Source organism: Tarenaya hassleriana, unplaced genomic scaffold, assembly GCF_000463585.1.
Source record: "Tarenaya hassleriana unplaced genomic scaffold, ASM46358v1 Cleome28, whole genome shotgun sequence".
Taxonomy (NCBI): domain Eukaryota; kingdom Viridiplantae; phylum Streptophyta; class Magnoliopsida; order Brassicales; family Cleomaceae; genus Tarenaya; species Tarenaya hassleriana.
Window position 1 is genome coordinate 1,222,001 of NW_010966021.1, and position 16,804 is coordinate 1,238,804.

The 16,804-nt window shown below is 40.8% G+C and overlaps 5 protein-coding genes across 6 annotated transcripts; 3 read left to right on the plus strand and 2 right to left on the minus strand.

The window, feature by feature from the left end:
* The first annotated feature begins 722 nt into the window (after window positions 1–722).
* Window positions 723–8,692, plus strand: LOC104817894. Its single transcript, XM_010547266.2, has 20 exons — window positions 723–1,113; window positions 1,200–1,288; window positions 1,964–2,073; window positions 2,184–2,238; window positions 2,829–2,917; window positions 3,192–3,258; window positions 3,333–3,395; window positions 3,639–3,806; window positions 3,940–4,033; window positions 4,109–4,182; window positions 4,267–4,342; window positions 4,464–4,507; window positions 4,946–5,013; window positions 5,133–5,218; window positions 5,326–5,483; window positions 5,568–6,864; window positions 6,977–7,263; window positions 7,444–7,656; window positions 7,741–7,897; window positions 8,159–8,692. Exons 1-20 carry the CDS (start codon window positions 1,002–1,004, stop codon window positions 8,452–8,454), a joined length of 3,603 nt encoding a protein of 1,200 aa, XP_010545568.1. The 5' UTR covers window positions 723–1,001; the 3' UTR covers window positions 8,455–8,692.
* Window positions 8,693–8,810: 118 nt separating this feature from the next.
* LOC104817893 (pentatricopeptide repeat-containing protein At3g20730) lies at window positions 8,811–10,830 on the plus strand. Of its 2 annotated transcripts, XM_010547265.2 has the most exons (3): window positions 8,811–9,468; window positions 9,646–10,095; window positions 10,192–10,830. In XM_010547265.2, the coding sequence occupies exons 1-3, from the start codon at window positions 8,820–8,822 to the stop codon at window positions 10,740–10,742; spliced, it is 1,650 nt and encodes a 549-aa protein (XP_010545567.1). In that variant the 5' UTR covers window positions 8,811–8,819; the 3' UTR covers window positions 10,743–10,830. The 2 variants fall into 2 exon arrangements, with proteins under 2 accessions (XP_010545567.1, XP_010545566.1); XM_010547264.2 differs by having other exon boundaries at window positions 9,646–10,830.
* Window positions 10,831–11,162: 332 nt separating this feature from the next.
* LOC104817895 lies at window positions 11,163–12,211 on the minus strand. Its single transcript, XM_010547267.2, has one exon. It carries the CDS (start codon window positions 12,154–12,156, stop codon window positions 11,353–11,355), a length of 804 nt encoding a protein of 267 aa, XP_010545569.1. The 5' UTR covers window positions 12,157–12,211; the 3' UTR covers window positions 11,163–11,352.
* A 204-nt stretch (window positions 12,212–12,415) lies between these two features.
* LOC104817896 lies at window positions 12,416–13,282 on the plus strand. Its single transcript, XM_010547268.1, has one exon. It carries the CDS (start codon window positions 12,478–12,480, stop codon window positions 13,141–13,143), a length of 666 nt encoding a protein of 221 aa, XP_010545570.1. The 5' UTR covers window positions 12,416–12,477; the 3' UTR covers window positions 13,144–13,282.
* A 127-nt stretch (window positions 13,283–13,409) lies between these two features.
* LOC104817897 (cell differentiation protein RCD1 homolog) lies at window positions 13,410–16,785 on the minus strand. Its single transcript, XM_010547269.1, has 9 exons — window positions 16,524–16,785; window positions 16,265–16,336; window positions 15,998–16,087; window positions 15,776–15,818; window positions 15,395–15,501; window positions 14,682–14,777; window positions 14,060–14,250; window positions 13,891–13,960; window positions 13,410–13,763 (listed from the first exon to the last, which is right to left on the minus strand). The coding sequence occupies exons 1-9, from the start codon at window positions 16,701–16,703 to the stop codon at window positions 13,656–13,658; spliced, it is 957 nt and encodes a 318-aa protein (XP_010545571.1). The 5' UTR covers window positions 16,704–16,785; the 3' UTR covers window positions 13,410–13,655.
* Between the last annotated feature and the right edge of the window lie 19 nt (window positions 16,786–16,804).

Consider the following 16,804-nt stretch of genomic DNA (forward strand, 5'->3'; position numbering starts at 1 on the left):
ATCGAACCATTTACTATCTTTAGTTGTGTAATGATATATTTTTTGTAATTTTAAAAAAATAAATTGAATTTTTGAGCTAATCCAAAATCAGATTTGAACTCGTCTTAAAAATTTGATTTTTGTTGGATATACAAATTTAGATTTGAAAACCAATATTTTTTGGATAGATTATTTTGGATTTATAGGGAAAACTGATGCTATTACCTAGTAACCTAGATCTCAAGAGGTTCATTCAATTTCTTGGAGCTCGCTTAATAAATTTAACATTTATTGTTAAATTTAATTTTTATTTGTTATTTTTTGTTTTAAAATTTATATAAAAATTTTAGATGCTTAATTTTTTTTCATCAAATATTTGACGAAAAAATTATGAAATTATTTCGTGATTTAGCTGCAACTGAATAGAGGTTTAGAATTGCTTTTAATGTCTTAAAAAAATTACAAAATATCTCTTATGCTTAATAACACTAAAAATTATCTATTACATTTGAAAATTTCATTTCGAATATTACGAATATCTAATATAACACATCTGAATTTAGAGTATAACTTTTTTTTATATAGATTCGGATAATAAATGTGCTACACGATCAGATTTCAATAAGTAGAAAAAAAATATTAAACCGACATGTCTCTTTCTGACATTCATACCGAGCCACTCCATCCATCCATATACGCCTTCGGTCGGACATACTTGACACGTGTGAACCGATTTTTTCCGCCCGTGCGAATAAACCTTCCTCTTCCTCCTCCCCGAGGCTCCCATCCCACGTCTCTCAAGATTCCTCTCTTCTTCATCAGATCGCCCAAAAAATAAAAAAAAAATACGCTTTATGATTTTATTACACCCGATTTGTATGCCCTGAACAAAGCTACATTCTCGATTCCACGGTTTTCCTTTCGCTTTTTCCTACGCAAACCCGAACTGCCTGATCTCAGATCGAAATCCCAAGTCCAATGAGGTGATTCTCTTGTTGTCGTTGATCTGGAAGCTATTGGTAATGGAGTCGATTTTGGCGCGCGCTTTGGAGTATACTCTCAAGTACTGGCTCAAATCGTTTACCAGAGATCAGTTCAAGTTGCAGGGCCGTACCGCTCAGCTTTCCAATTTGGGTCTGTCTTCTTTTTTACTTTCCGGACGAAAATCAACGGTTGTTTTGTCGGAAGATTTTTGTTTCTCATTTGATGATTTTGGGCAGATATCAATGGCGAAGCTTTGCATGCCAGTATGGGTTTGCCACCAGCTCTGAGTGTGGCCACGGCAAAAGTTGGAAAATTGGAAATCATGGTCGATGATTTCTTCTGATTTCTATGTGTTGCATTTTCGATTCTATCTGAGGAACATTTTGATGTTAGAGGATACGATTCGAGCATCAGCTGCAAATTCTGGGAATTTATTGCATGAACTTTGGATTTAATTGGGTTGAAATTCTCTCCTTTCTTGAGCGCAAGTTCTTGTTGATTTTTAGATGCATCTTTCAGATAAGAACTCAGTTCTACATTTCGATGTTTTCACCTGCTATGGATTTAGGATTCCCAAGAAGATAAGCCTTAGGTTTCTCAAGATATAAGAGTTTTTTTACATGTGACAGTTTAAGTAAATGGTTTGTATTGGTTGGTCCTCCGAAATAATTCTTATGTAGATTCTGATGCAGTTTTGTCTCTTCAGTACTAGTTTATATCTGTAGTATGTATATGCATTCCTCATTTTAAGATTATAAGCAAGTGAGAAGTATGAGAAAAGAGTGTTCGCATTTATCTGTTCGGAGATGTAAGGGTAGTGTTTATTACCTGGAGTCATAGATATGTTACTGATTTATAATCTAACTCTCATGGGGGTACGAACTTATGAGGAAACATTTTCTGTGTGTTTCTCTTTTCTTGGCTGCGTTTGTCATTGTTCTCGCACAAGGACTAATTGTTGTTATTTCTTTTTCTTCTTGTGTCCTCCCCCCTTAAATAGCTTCCATATGTCAGTAATGTGCAAACAGAGCCCATAGTTGTGCAGATTGATAGAATCGATCTTGTTCTTGAAGAAAATCCAAATTCTGATGTTCAGAAGGGTCCCAACAGGTTTGAAAAAACTACTGTTCTTTAAGCATGTTTGTAAATTCTGCTGATATATAAGTTAGGGTTATATAATTTCCTATAATGTCACTAATCCCGTTTTATCGTGCGTGCAGTGCTCAGTCACCCACCGGCTCTGCAAAAAGTAGTGGTTATGGATTTGCTGATAAGGTTAGTTGTTGCTGGTACTCTTGTTAATGTTCCGAAATTTTCGAGCATAAAGCATGTGGTGCTGCATGACAGCATTAGTAGCCTCTTGCATGGTGGATTAGTAGTCTATCTTGTTTTAGTTGTTAACTTGAGATTTCTGCTGCATATAAACAAATCAATTCGCTGACCATTTTTTTTTTAATAATGTTTTTGTAAATGGAAAGAGGGGAATCTCCTTGTCAACTTAAGGCATTTTACGTAGAGAAATCAGAAATGCTAAAAATATTTTTTAACATAGTTGAGTAACTTTTAGTTTAACAATGTGCCTAAAAAGCAAGATTACAGATTGAGAAAGAGGCTGTGAGGTGACGATTTGCAACAAAAGTAGGGTTAGGTAGGTGCTTTAGAAATTTACTTGTTATCAGTCATAGACTGATCTCACCCTTTACTTTAGGTGATCACCCCAAAGCATATGATTTCACTTGATTTTTTTTGGAGCTGTTTTGTCACTGCGTTGAAGTGTCCTGGTGCTGTTTGAGCCCATGGGTATATAAGTTTATTAGTCTCCCTTATCTAGGCACTTATGCGGCAAGTTGTTTTTGTTTTATCAGATTGCAGATGGTATGACTTTACACGTTAAAGTCGTCAATCTTCTTCTTGAAACCCGAGGTTCTGCTCACAGTGAAGGAGGTGCAGCTTGGTAAGATTCTATTGCCCCATCAGTGTCTACCTATTACCTGTTAGGCTGTTACCATCTCATTTTGTGGGGAGGAGTCCCATCTCTGAGCATTGTTCTTTTATAAAACTTCTGCTATATTCTCTATTTAGGAATATAGTTAATTTATGACTCTAATCCAAAAATGAGAATTATGTGGTGACTGCCATTTGTTTTAAGTCTCTTTTCACTCTATAATCGGCTTGAAATGCCTATTGTAGCTTATGTATAACTGTATGCCCTTCTATTTTGAGTTTAGGGCTGCACCTCTGGCATCTATTACCATACGCAACCTTGTGCTATACACCACAAATGAGAGTTGGAAGGTAATCGACAAGTATGATGAATGAAATACCATTTCTTGGAGAATTCATATTTCTGAATGGATTTTCTCTTGCAGGTTGTAAATCTGAAAGAAGCGAGGGACTTCTCCACGAATACAGGATTTATTTATTTGTTCAAGGTATTGATGCTGCTCATTAGCTGCTTTCCTTGTTTATTCTTTGGACGTTCAAGAATCAGCTACTGAAGAATATAGACACAGCTCTCTGATGTTTAATGGAATGGTTCCAAGTTCTGTTTCTCAAAGTGATTCGCTCGCTTTCTTTGCTACTTGTTCCTTTTCCTGTTATATATTCTTTGAAAATAATGGTCCTATGGAGTTTTCTCGTCTTTCTACTTATGATGCTTACATTTTCCTTATTAGAAACTTGAATGGGAAGCTTTATCAATTGATCTACTGCCACATCCTGATATGTTCACTGAAGCTAATTTAGCGCGGTCTGAAGAAGGAAATCTTAGAGATGATGATGGTGCAAAACGAGCTTTCTTTGGTGGTGAACGCTTTTTGGAAGGAATTTCTGGCCAAGCATATGTACGTCTGGCACTTGTTGCTGATTCTCTTCTGATAATTATATATTTTGGATTATTGTAGGATGCTCAAATGCATATAGTTGTTTCATACATGGCCTTTTGTCTTTGAGTGTTGATGGTGAGCTCTTGTGCAGATCACAGTTCAGAGAACGGAACTAAACAATCCACTTGGGCTTGAGGTTCAGTTACACATTACAGAAGCTGTCTGCCCAGCCCTAAGTGAACCAGGTTTGAAGATGGATTCTCTTAGGAGTTGAAATGTCGTGTTGTTAACTGGAACTAAGCCCTCATTCTCTGGAACAGGGTTGCGTGCTCTTCTCCGCTTCTTGACTGGACTTTATGTTTGCCTGAATCGAGGAGATGTGGACTCTCAGCAGGTATTGATTTTGACATTCCTTGTTAACTTACGAACAAAAACTTCGACATGAATGAACTCTCAATCTTCGGTGATATACCTCCAGCATTCTACTGAAGCAGCAGGGCGTTCTCTCGTCTCTATTGTTGTGGACCATGTATTTCTTTGCATTAAAGATGCTGGTTAGTTCCTTTACTATGCTTATGCTGACTGATTTCTTTACTTTGTTGGCATCATCAGGCTTCGATTCGATTATATTAGCTAGTCTTGTTTCATTTGACATTTACCTTCCAAAATTGACAGAATTCCAGCTGGAACTACTGATGCAGTCACTCCTCTTTTCTCGGGTATGATCTTATTGATCTTTGATCTTCAATAAGTTGCATGCATGATCCAGCCATCTTTATTCACATTGTGTCTGACGATTATCTTATGTGTGGAACATGCAAAAATAAATTCCAGAGATCCTCGTTTGTACAGTTTTATGGTATAAGTGTGTAAACTAAAGATGAGTTGAGAAAAGGAGCATGTATTATCCATGGTGAGAAATTGACGTTTAGTCTTAGCATGGAATGCCATATATCCATTCCTCTGGAATTGTGTCCCATTTTTTCTGGCGTGTTGCCACTGAAGTTGTATCAGCTCTGTTTTCACTATTGAATGATCTTATGTTTTTTGGAACTTTGTACCCTTCGACTTTGGTGAACTTCTGTAATCTTAACATCTTAATGGATTATGATCTTACTATTTCAGAATGTTTGATGTCTGGATGCATATTGTTGCAGGCCTGTGTTTCTGATGGAGAAACAGCTAACTATTTGACTAAGGTCATGATTGGTGGGCTATTTTTAAGGTGATTAGGCTATAATTTGGCCAAAACTTTAGATATACATATCATGCCTGTGTATGTCTGTGCTCACTTCCATGGATTTGATCGTCTAGCATTGATGGATATTGATGGGTGGAATACAGGGATACCTTTTCACGGTCTCCATGTGCTCTGGTTCAGCCATCTGTGCAGGTGATTGATGAAGATTTTCAAGCATCTCCTGATTTTGGTAATAACAATTGCAGTCTACTTTTTTTTTAAAATCGTCTTGAATGATTGGCTTTGTCAATCTTAAAATATTATACATAATGATTTTTCTTGTATGTATATGGGCAGCCGAGAATTTTTGCCCTCCAATATATCCTCTAGGAACCCAGCAGTGGCAGTTAATTCAGGATGTTCCTTTGATCTCCCTCTATTCTCTTCAAGTCAAGCCCTCCCCAAAACCCCCGCATTTTGCCTCAAAGACAGTTATCCAGTGCCAACCACTAATGGTATGCTCGAGTAGTTTAAAGCAGATCAGTTTTCTTTGTATGGATAATTCTTCATCCTGTTGTTCTTTTCCTATCTCTTCTCAGGTACACCTTCAGGAAGAAGCTTGTTTAAGGATTTCCTCTTTTCTGGCTGATGGAATTATTGTAAACCCTCGTGATATTTTGCCGGATTTTTCTGTTAATTCCCTTCTATTCACTCTCAAGGAATTAGACGTTTCTGTTCCATTAGACATAGGTAACTTGGAAGATCCAGCAATCAGAGAAGACCTTTCCATGAAAAAGTTATTTTCTGGAGCAAGGCTCCACATTGAGAACTTGTCTTTTTCTGAGTCACCAACTCTGAAACTGACGCTACTGAACCTGGAGAAGGATCCTGCTTGCTTCTGTCTATGGAAAGGGCAACCAATCGATGCCAGCCAGAAGAAATTGAGAGCCGGGGCTTCGCATTTTAGTTTATCATTGGAAACAACTGCCAACCAGAGCTCTCCTGCTCCGGAATCAGGCTTGTGGAGGTGTGTTGAAGCAAAAGACGTCTCGATTGAAGTTGCAATGGTATCTGCAGACGGGAAGGCGCTGCAAATAATTCCTCCCCCTGGTGGTATTGTTCGAGTTGGGGTTGCTTGTGAGCAATATATATCGAATGCATCAGTGGAACAGTTATTTTTTGTTCTGGACCTCTATGCTTACTTTGGTAAGGTTGGTGAAAAGATATCTGTGGTTAAAGAAAGCAAACGTCAGAATAGGACTGTTTCATTGACTGGAGGGCTGATGGAGAAGGTCCCTAGTGATACTGCTGTAATCTTGGCATTGAATGATCTGCAGCTTAGGTTTCTCGAGTCTTCATTCACTAGTATTCAGGAAATGCCTCTTGTTCAATTTCTTGGCAAAGGTCTTTCCATGAAGGTGGCTCATAGAACCCTTGGAGGTGCTATTGCTGTATCCTCCAACTTATACTGGGAAAACGTTGAGGTGGATTGTGTAGAAACTGAAGGAAAACATGCTGATGGGAATGGCTCCATTAATTCTCCGGTTAGCAGTAATGGATGTACTCAGCTGAGGCCTGTCTTTTGGGTTGTCAATGGAGGAAACCGAAGGACTGGAAGCAGCACTATTGCATCTCCTTTTCTGGACATAAGCATAACACATGTGATTCCTCTGAGTGAAAAGGATAAAGAGTGCCACAGTTTAAGCATCGTGGCTTGCATTTCAGGTGTACGCCTTGGTGGAGGGATGAGCTATGCTGAAGCTTTATTGCATCGATTTGGAATTCTGGGTGCTGATGGTGGTCCAGGAGAGGGGCTCTCAAGAGGGCTAAAGCATTTATCTTCTGGACCTCTGTCAAAACTTTTTAAAGCATCTATAATTGATGACGTAAAACAAGGTATTGGAAGAAGCCAATTTGATTGCTGCATTTCTTGTAGTGAAGTGAATCATATCCTTCATGCAGGCTGCTTTTCTTTTTCCTAACCATTGTTGTTTATATATGTATGTAGGTGGAAGTTCCGGAAATTGGAATGGTGGCGGTTTCTCACATTTGGGAATGTCTGATGACATTGATGTGTCTGTTGAATTAAGAGATTGGCTGTTTGCTTTGGAGGGCAGTGAAGACGTGGCGGAAAGATGGTTTAACGATCATGAAGATATTGGAAGAGAAGAAAGGTGTTGGCATGCGACTTTTCAGAATTTCCGAATAACAGCAAAGAGTACACCTAAGCAGGCTGATGTAAATGGCGTGGGAAATCTGCATGCCAGCCGCAAGTACCCTGTAGAATCAGTTATTGTAAGGATCCTCCTTTTACAATGCTCAAATTTCTGCTCTTTTTTTCCCATTCCTTTTTTGAAGTTTTATTAGCGATAACCAAGTTACCTGAAGGAGAATTTTCATGGATACTACGAAGAAGAGGAAAATAAGTTTCTGGTTGTTAGTATAAGGCACTTATATTCGGACAACTTGTTGCAGGTCGGTGTAGAAGGTCTCCAAACATTGAAGCCCCAAGTGCAGAAGTTGGCCAGCACTTCTAATGGTTTTCTAGCAAACGGGTACGACAATGGCCAGAAGTCGGGAGGGATAAATATTGAAGCTCATATAGCGGCATCTGTTGATGATGACTCTGTTCATGATGATGCATTGAACTGGGTGGCTGAAAGTCTCAAATTTTCTGTCAGACAACCAGTAAGTGAAGTTATGTTCCTTGTTCTTCAATATTTCTTCCCTTCTAACTATTGTTTTTATGTTTGCTCTATGGATGTTCTGCAGGTTGAAGCAGTGGTTACAAAGGATGAGTTGCAACATCTGATGTCTTTGTACAAGTCTGAAGTCGATGCGATGGGAAGGATAGTTGCTGGGGTTATACGTGTGCTGAACCTCGAAGGCTCTGTTGGCCAGGCCGCTCTGAATCATCTAAGCAACCTTGGTATGTTTGTTTGAAAAATCTTTTCTATTCCACTCAGACAATAGAGTAACTTGCTCCAGTTCCTGAGAGAGTATTCCATCTGAAAAGAAGCATGTTATCAGAGTTCAGAGCTTTGCCAATGTCACTTTGATATGAAAATTCTCTTGGAAATTATCCTTTAGAGGCAACTTTTTATATCAATTTTAGCTGTTCTTCTCTCATTGTTTCATGTTCCATATATAGACGGAGCTCAGAATTTACAGAAATGAATTTACATTGCAGGAAGCGAAAGCTTTGACAAGATCTTCTCCCCTGACCAAAGCCGGGCCAGTACTCCGAGAGGCTTACCCTTTGCTGTATCATCAGACCCACCAAGAGAAACCTCGCGGACAACCGTGGAATCTACAGTCGCTTCCATGGAGGAGGTGATAATGGAGTTAGAAGCAAAGTGCTCAGGTCTAGTTTCTGATTTCACCGATTCAGAATTGTCTGCAAAACGCATGGATGAGCTCGAACTACTTAACCAGAAGCTCCAGAGCATGAAGAGCTTAGTGGCTAAACTAAGGTCCCAAATCTGAAATGCCTTTCATTTCCAATGGGAGGAAGAGTAGAATCCCACAAGGTTATAGTTCATTACCAGCAAAATTATTTTCTGTATATAGAATACATAGAGATGAAATATTGCAAGTGGAAGTGAGAAAATTTTGTATCCTATATATATAGAGAGAGAGGGTTCACCAAGATTTTGCCTTTGGTGCGCATAACCATAATGTTTGCATTTTCAATTCCTCGAAAGGGAATGTCTTTTTGGTTCAATTTTTTTTAGCAGAAGGGTCACAAGAGCTCCTCTTTCTTTCTTCTTCGTTGGTCGAGATCTCTCAAATTCACACTTTTTCTCTGTATTCCAATCAATTTCCCTGCGTTTGAGCTCCTACTTGGAAAAATGCTAGCTAGTTATGCGGAAAATCTTGCTGTAACTGTTCCAAAACCCTACTTAAACCCTTCCTTGTACCTCAAAGCCCTGCAGCTACCTAACCATGGAGACGTCCAGAGGCATGTCCTTTTGATCCAGAGTCACATGATAACAAGTGGGTTAGGCTCAAATCTCCAGCTTAACAACCAATTGTTGATCTTGTATACGAAAATGTATGATATGGACAATGCACACAAAGTGTTCGATAGAATGTCCAAGAGGGATGTGGTTTCTTGGACGGCTATGATTTCAGGGTACTCACAATGTGGGTATCACCGAAATGCCTTGCTGTTGTTTATGGAGATGCGTCGAGGGCAAGTTAGGGCTAATCAGTACACATATGGGAGTATCCTGAAGGCATGTGTCGGTTTAGGATGTCTGAAAGAAGGGTTGCAGATACAAGGATGTGTGATGAAGGGGAAGTTTTCAGAGAATTTGATTGTAAGGAGCGCTTTACTTAGTCTGCACACTAGGTTTGGGATGATGAAAGATGCTCGTCTCTTGTTTGATTCAATGGAGGTAAGGGATGTAGTTTCTTGGAATGTAATCATCGACGGGTATACCACCGCAGGCTTGGCAGATAGTTCGTTTGAGCTGTTCCGATCGATGCTAAGGGAAGGTACTGCATTATCTATCATCTTCTACAGATTTCAGTTGTTATAAGTGCTTCTGGTTTGCTTGAATTTGAAAACAATGTCTATAAGACTGTCTCTTGATTCATGCCCGGGCGAATTGATTAACCGATGTTCGGTCTTCCACCAAGAACGATAAGGATTGACTTGTTTCTTGGTTTTAGGGAAAAAGCCGAACTGCTTGACCTTCTGGAGCATCTTGAGGGCTTGTATTGCAGTTAACTCTCATGTTATGGTAACCAAGCTACACGGGTTGGCGATCAAACTGGGTTTAGAGCCATCTAATCCGCTGAATGGATCTCTGATCGATGCATATGTAAAGTGTGGTGTCTTAGCCGATGCCCGGAAATCATATGACAGCTTGAAGGAAAAGGACGTAATCTCTTCCACAGCTCTTATTAGAGGTTTTGCATCTGAAGCTGGCTCCGCTGAAAATGCCTTTTATGTCTTCAAACAGATAATACGGAAGAAAACAGGGGTCGATGTTGTTATACTGTCGTTGATGCTTACCATATGCGCCAATGTAGCATCGGTAAAAATGGGAAGGCAAATCCATGGTTTCGCCATGAAATCTCAGCCTGAATTCGATGTGGCATTGGGTAACTCACTGATCGGTATGTATGCGAAATCGGGGGAAATCAATGATGCCGCCCTCGCTTTCGAAGAGATGAAACAGAAGGATGTGAGATCTTGGACATCCTTGATTGCAGGGTATGGAAGACATGGATATGGTGAGCAAGCAATCTCACTTTACAACAAAATGGAGAATGAAGGGATCAACCCGAATGGCATCACATTCCTTTCCCTCCTCTTTGCTTGTAGCCACTCTGGACTCACCGAAAAGGGTCGGGAGATTTTCGAAACCATGGTCAGGAAGTACGGCATCGAGCCTCGAGAGGAGCACATATCTTGCATCGTGGATCTGTTTGCACGAGGGGGTTATCTCGAAGAAGCCTATGAATTGATATGCAAGACTGGTTTGAAGCCGAGTTCATCAGCTTGGAGTGCTTTTCTTGATGCGTGTAGGAGATATGGGATCGTGAAACTCGGAGAAGTAGCAGCCAAGAATCTTGTGAGTGTGGACCCGAAGAAACCCGTAAACTACGTAAATTTGGCAGGTATATATGCAGGTGTCGGCGAATGGGACAACGCTTTCAGGACGAGAAAGCTTATGAAAGAGAACAGTTCCCGCAAAGTTCCTGGTTACAGCCTTGTGTGTTGTACGGAGGACAAGACTCTGCAGCTTCCACGGTCTTGTTGAGGAAGATGGATGGATCATCCTTACATTTGCATATCCTGCAATGTAATGTAACTAAAGATCATGTTTTCATGAATTTGTGTATAGTTGCATTCTGAATGGAAAGCCGCTAGAGGGTGGGCACGGGTCCGATACACGAGTTTTTCAGTGTATTAATCTTGGCTTCGAATTTCTCGAATTGAAAACATCGTCTCTCGCCCTTTCTTTAAACCGTTGATCCTCCTCAATACCTCAACCTATATCTCTTTGAACTTCCTCAACGCAGGGCTTTGTCTTCTCCGACCTCTCGAATCCTCGTGATCTCATTGCACACTCACACTCCCGCCCTCTCTCCCTCTCCCCTCGACTCAGTTACCCACAGGTACGAATACTTCTTGACTGAAACTCGAAACCGTACCCAAAAGTCGTGTTCTCTCCCACGGATATTCAAAATGTCGGATACTCAACTTATGGATCGGGCGGATACTCAAAATGTCGGAAACCCATGTCTAACCATATTATACATCGAACCCAAACATAAACCCAAACCAATCGACCACCGATATTAGTATTTGGATCGCATCTTTTTCGGTGTTTCGAGTCCAGGAAACAGCACAACAAGAGAGAGCCTGAGTCATTGGAGTGTTCTTCTCCGGTTTAGCGCTTTCCTCATGAGACTTTCACGTCCAGGGAAAGGGTTGTACGTCTCCCGCTCCTTTGGAATTCCGTAAATGCCCTTGCTCTGTCTTGTAATTCCCGTTTTGCCCTCACCCTCCTCTCTCAGCCTCATCTTCATCCTCTCCCTCCTCTCGCTTCTCTTCCCTCCGTTACCATCATCATCTTCTTCCGATTCCTTCTTACCCTCTCTTCTTTCAACCTTCTGGGTATCTTCGTTTTTGTCTGGTATTGACCTAGGAATCCGACCGCTTTTGCTCGTCCCGAGAAGCTCGAAATCAACCTTCCCCCACCCGATCTCATCCTCGTTGTCCCAACCAAATCTCTCGCTTATCTCCATCAACATCGAAACACTGTTCTTTCCATCTGCAGATTCTTTCTTCGAAGAGACCAGATTTCTCATGGTTTCATTGCTTCCATGGAGGATTTTCTCCGCGTACTCCCACTCTATCCGGTCCTGATAAACCGGGTCATCGAGCACTTCGTCTGCAAGCTTTGCCCAGAACTCGGAATCGCCCGCGCGAAGATTCATGGAGACCCATTTGAGATACGAAGAAGGCAACGCGCCCAGCATCTTGCCCTTGTGCTTGCCGAAGCCGATAATGGTGTCTCGTGCGGCTAGGGTTTCGAGTTTCTTGATGGCTGGTTTAGGTTTCTGGGTGTGGAAGATACGACCAGTTGAAGAAGAAGAAGGATTTCTGGGTTTGAACGATGAGAAGATGGTAGAGGAGCGAGGACAGTTGAACGACAGAGAGAGAGACATTTTTTAATTAGGGGATGAGATTTTTATTTTATTTTCTATTTTGCTTTCAAGGACAGAAAAATTCTTCCTATTTATAGTCATCCGGTCCGCACAAACCGGATGAGAATCGGTTCGAACCGAGAACCGGATAATGCAAAAAACCGGTACAACCCGGTTTTGTATTGGACTGTTAGCGAGTATCAAACGACTCGCGTTTCTCGTCGCAATCCTTAAAACATCACGATGTTTAAAACCAATATCCTTATCGTCGGGATCTTCCTTTATCTTCCCTCTAGTAAACCCTTCTTCGCACCATGAAAAACCTCGCTCTCAGCCAAATCCATGGCGTCCACTCTTCCTTTTCACCATTTCCTCTCTTCAAACCCTATTTACCGCAGCAACAATGTCGGAATACCCAGAATCAACATCCTCGATGCACGAAACATTCGTCGAGCGATGAAGCTCGCTTTGAAATCCTCATCGAGCCCATCTCCTCCAGTGCCAGACGAACCGTTCCCATATCCAACACCAGCACCTGAATCGATCAACACAACGAGCGCCGAAAAGTTCCCGATTGAGAAACGGAGAAGATCTGAAATCACACGAGAGAGGAAACGGAGAACAGCGCTCGAGAAGCCGGAGCCTCCGAACTTGGAGATCGGGTGGAAGAGGACGAAGGATATAAACTTGGAGAAGCCAAAAGGGTATGTGATAATGGACTTCTTGGAGAAGTTCGAAGGGTTAATGGCGAGGGAATTCGGATCGACGGAGCTGTTGGCGAAGGCTGGGGAGGTAGTGGCGGAGAGGGCGAGAGAGGAAGCCGAGGTTCTGAGAGATGAAGGAGAGGTGGAAGATCGGATGGTGACTGAGCTTTGTAGGGTTTTGAAGCTGATGGAGATGGATTTAGCCATGGTCAAGGCTGCTGTCAAGGAAGAGACTTTGAGTGAGAGGCTTGAACAAGCTAAGGCAAGGTGTAGACAAGCCATTCTCGTCGCTAATTCTTTCTGAAACAATGGTGGGGCTGTTGTTGTGTTCTTCTGCTTGTTTCTCTTCTTTTGCTCATCTGTAAACGGAAACCAATACTGGATTGTTCAGTGTACCTATGAACAACCTTTTTTGTTCAAAGACCTAGACTTTTAAGAAGCTACGAGACCATGATCACGACGAATGACGTTGTCTGATTCTGATATACAGAAAAAAAAAAAAAAAGACTTTGCAGATGTGTGAACGTGTTTGAAGAAGCTACAGAAACAAGAAGATGGTAAGACTGGTGAGAAACAATGAAGAAGAACCATGATTGAAAGAAGCTGCAGAAACAGGGATCAGAGAACGCACTCTGCATCAGTGAAGCAAAGGATCCTTTCCATCACACAATTCTCGCTTCTTTCTATTTGTCAATCCACAAGCTTCCTTCCCAGAAATATACTAACCAACTTTACAACGGGATCTTCAAATAGACGAAATCTAGAGTATTTTCGCATCGATCCACATGAAAAAAATGGAAACTTTATGATCCTTATTCAGCTCACGAGCATGTGATCGAATCCGCCAGATTGAAGTGGAGGGACTCGACTCACTCCAACATTGTGAAGCAACTGCTGCAGCCACCTTCTCGCCGTTTGATCCTCCTGAGAACCAGAGTTTCTTTCTTTCATTACTTACCATTCCACCACGTACTAAACCCTAAAAACACCCCTCTCGAAAAAAAAATTAATTCGGAATACCAAATCTCGGATTCAGCCGTGGAGAACTTACACGGAGGCAACTGCTAAAGGTTCCATCTCGTAACGAGTCAGAGAGACAGCTTCCTAGCGCAGCACAAGCTCTGGGAAGACAAAGGTAAAAGCTTTAGCATAAAAGCCTAAACAGATAAATGAAAAAAAAAACATTTCTTGACTTGAGTAATTGTTTGGTGTGAACCGACCTCGGGTTGTCAGACAAACGGAGATAGCAACGAATGATATGCTTTAAAAGTCGTGGAGAGGGCTGCTCCACAAGTGATGCAACCATGTTGCCCAAGACACGACCCACCGCGAAAAACCTCTCGGCCGTTGTGCAGATGTAATCCAAGCCCACATCATCCAACAAGATCTTTTGAACTATAAATGTTGCAACCTGCCATCACAACACGTTAATATATACACACAGCCCATTGCATGTTTTCTGCCGTATATACCATTACACTGATGCAATTGTTTCCATGAATTCTCCAACCTCTGTTTAGGAAATTTGGATAAACAATAAGGATGCCAGATTCCTAGCCGAAAATAATAAGAATGATGCAATATTTCTCGTCTCGTCACAAGAAACAGTAAGAATGACCAACATTTATTTCCTTGTAAAGTATCAAGTGTGAAGAGTATTTCATAATTTCGAATCTGGACAACCAATATAGGAAGGTAGTTGAATGCCAAAAATTCGAGCATCATTGTGCATCATAGCAATAATCATCTCAAAATGAATTTTGGGATAGGCAATAGAAAAAAGAAAAGCCAATTACACAATGAAAACAATGGAAAAGATGATTATAAGTTGAAACACTTAACTGTTTTCGACAGCTCGCTGCCCATCTCCATTGTACGGAGACACAAAGGAATAATTTCAGTGGAAAGAAGGAAGCTAATGACCTCTGTGTCATCAACCTGGTTAACAACATCAATGAATGCGTTGAGCCAAAAGCTATTTTAAATATCGAAGCAGCAACATTTTCAACAAATGGAAATTATTTGGCTCATTCTACATAGCCCAAGACAAATGGAGCACAATGCCATGCCGCCTATCACTCAGATATGACTTGTGGCTAGTCGGACATTCAACACAAAATTTGAATAAGCTTTGCTGGTATAAAACTAACAGAAGTTATTATTTCTTAATAGTTTCCTATTAATCCAGTCAGAGCAGATGCATACGGGTCAAAAAAATTTGCAAAGTACACAATGAGGAATATTCAAACTACTGGATGAACCGAAATCTATTCTTTTTAATGTATCTTGCCGTAAGCAGCTAAAGAAGAAGCTAAATCTGCCAGCCTCTTATCGATTTCAGAAACCAAGACAATACTAAACAAATTCTATTACGTGCTTTCATAGGAAGACTTTGGCAGGGAATCTACTTTTTTTTTTCCCAACCTGATTTTAGCTGAACCACATACGGTCCTTCAAGATCTAAGATTTGAGATCAAATAAAGGAAACCATTCTTCTGGATTCAGATGGACCTATACAACCATAAGCCACAGAGCAAAGAGACAAGATCTATTACCTTCACCAGTGCACCAATGACTCCTAAGCTTGTAAGCCGCAAGTATTCAAAAGGTCTTGATTTACTTGTTGTATTAAGAAAAGGATATAGGTACAGTGGTATATGAGCTGGAAACAAGAAAGCAACCGGGATATCCTCAGATGGAGTTCATCATTTGTCACAACACCTCAAATAAAAACATCAAATAGTGGTCAGACAAGAAAGTAATACTTCCTTAGATAGATAGAGATCGTATAATATCAAACATATACACAAAACAAACAACCTGTGACAGTTTAATAAAATTTCCAAAGAAAGATCGGTATGGTACATTGGACATTCACAACACTGCAGATACATCCTAATTAAGCTAGCCTGGCCAAAAGGGAGCTAGAAAATTACCCTTGAGAAATAACATTCTTGTGTCAGGATGAGAAGCTACACACTGCATTGTTAGACAGCACAGCATTACAGTAAGTAAATCAAACAATTTGACGAATTTGCCATATATATAAAATTGTAAATGAACATTCTATATAAGAAAGTCCGCTTGATTAGAAGTAGAAGATGGATACCAATGGCCCAAAAGAGAGAAAAGAAAACATCTGGAGCAGATTCCTTTACCTGAAGAAGGGCAAGTGAGTTACAGACACGATTTGATTGAGCAGGAGTCAGATTCGGAGGTGAAAGAACAGGGTAGATTGAAACTATCTCCTGTAAGCATGAAGAGAAACCATTTGTACAACTCTATCACAGGGTAGAAATCATAATTCACTATGAAGTCCACAAACCCATCAAAGGTTGAAATCCACAACCCCATCAAAGAGCATTTATCAAAAAAAAAGGAAACACAAAGTTACTAAAACAACCAAAGAGCATAAATTTTCGTACCTGCAATAGTGCAGCAATGGTACCGAAAGAGTTCCACAACAACGGAGCTAGGTCCTGAAATAACTCTCTTTTCTACGACAATAACAGCAACGAACAAAACCCTAAAATCAGATACTGAAACATTCGAGCAAAACCTAATTATCTCCTTTTTCATCGTAAGAAAAGTTCCCAAATTTCCCCTCATGAATCCTAGCTTCTCTCTCCACAAACCTAATCAAATTAAAGCTCTAAGGAAGGAAACCGACAAGGGCGAGATTACCTTGGAGAGTTCGAGAAGCGCGTTCTCTCTGAGATCAGGATTGCTGAGATCGAGAACCAAATGTTCCGCCGAGGCCAAATTTCGATCTTTGTTCGCCGGAGCTCCAGCCATAACTTGAGCCGACGAGCTGAGACCACCGAAGGGCGTGCCCATTGAGAGAGACTGAGGCAGATTCGCCATTGATATTCCAAACCAAATCTTTTCGCTTTCTCGCTCGTTGGTTTTCTCCCTCTGTTCGACGTTTTCAGCTTTCCGTCGGAGAGATCTATGCTTCCTAATTC

Bases quoted from the DNA above. Each gene is read 5' to 3' on its own strand.
- LOC104817894 (XM_010547266.2), top strand. From the start codon at position 1,002: ATGGAGTCGATTTTGGCGCGCGCTTTGGAGTATACTCTCAAGTACTGG. The intron at 4,034-4,108 runs GTTTGAAGATGG...TCTCTGGAACAG, and splicing joins CCCAGCCCTAAGTGAACCAG to GGTTGCGTGCTCTTCTCCGC. The intron at 5,219-5,325 runs GTAATAACAATT...GTATATGGGCAG, and splicing joins TCAAGCATCTCCTGATTTTG to CCGAGAATTTTTGCCCTCCA.
- LOC104817893 (XM_010547264.2), top strand. From the start codon at position 8,820: ATGCTAGCTAGTTATGCGGAAAATCTTGCTGTAACTGTTCCAAAACCC. The intron at 9,469-9,645 runs GTACTGCATTAT...TCTTGGTTTTAG, and splicing joins CCGATCGATGCTAAGGGAAG to GGAAAAAGCCGAACTGCTTG.
- LOC104817895 (XM_010547267.2), bottom strand. From the start codon at position 12,156: ATGTCTCTCTCTCTGTCGTTCAACTGTCCTCGCTCCTCTACCATCTTC.
- LOC104817896 (XM_010547268.1), top strand. From the start codon at position 12,478: ATGGCGTCCACTCTTCCTTTTCACCATTTCCTCTCTTCAAACCCTATT.
- LOC104817897 (XM_010547269.1), bottom strand. From the start codon at position 16,703: ATGGCGAATCTGCCTCAGTCTCTCTCAATGGGCACGCCCTTCGGTGGT. The intron at 15,502-15,775 runs GTAATTTTCTAG...TCTTGTTTCCAG, and splicing joins AAGAATGTTATTTCTCAAGG to CTCATATACCACTGTACCTA. The intron at 14,251-14,681 runs GTTAAGTGTTTC...TTGTGATGGCAG, and splicing joins GCAGCGAGCTGTCGAAAACA to GTTGCAACATTTATAGTTCA.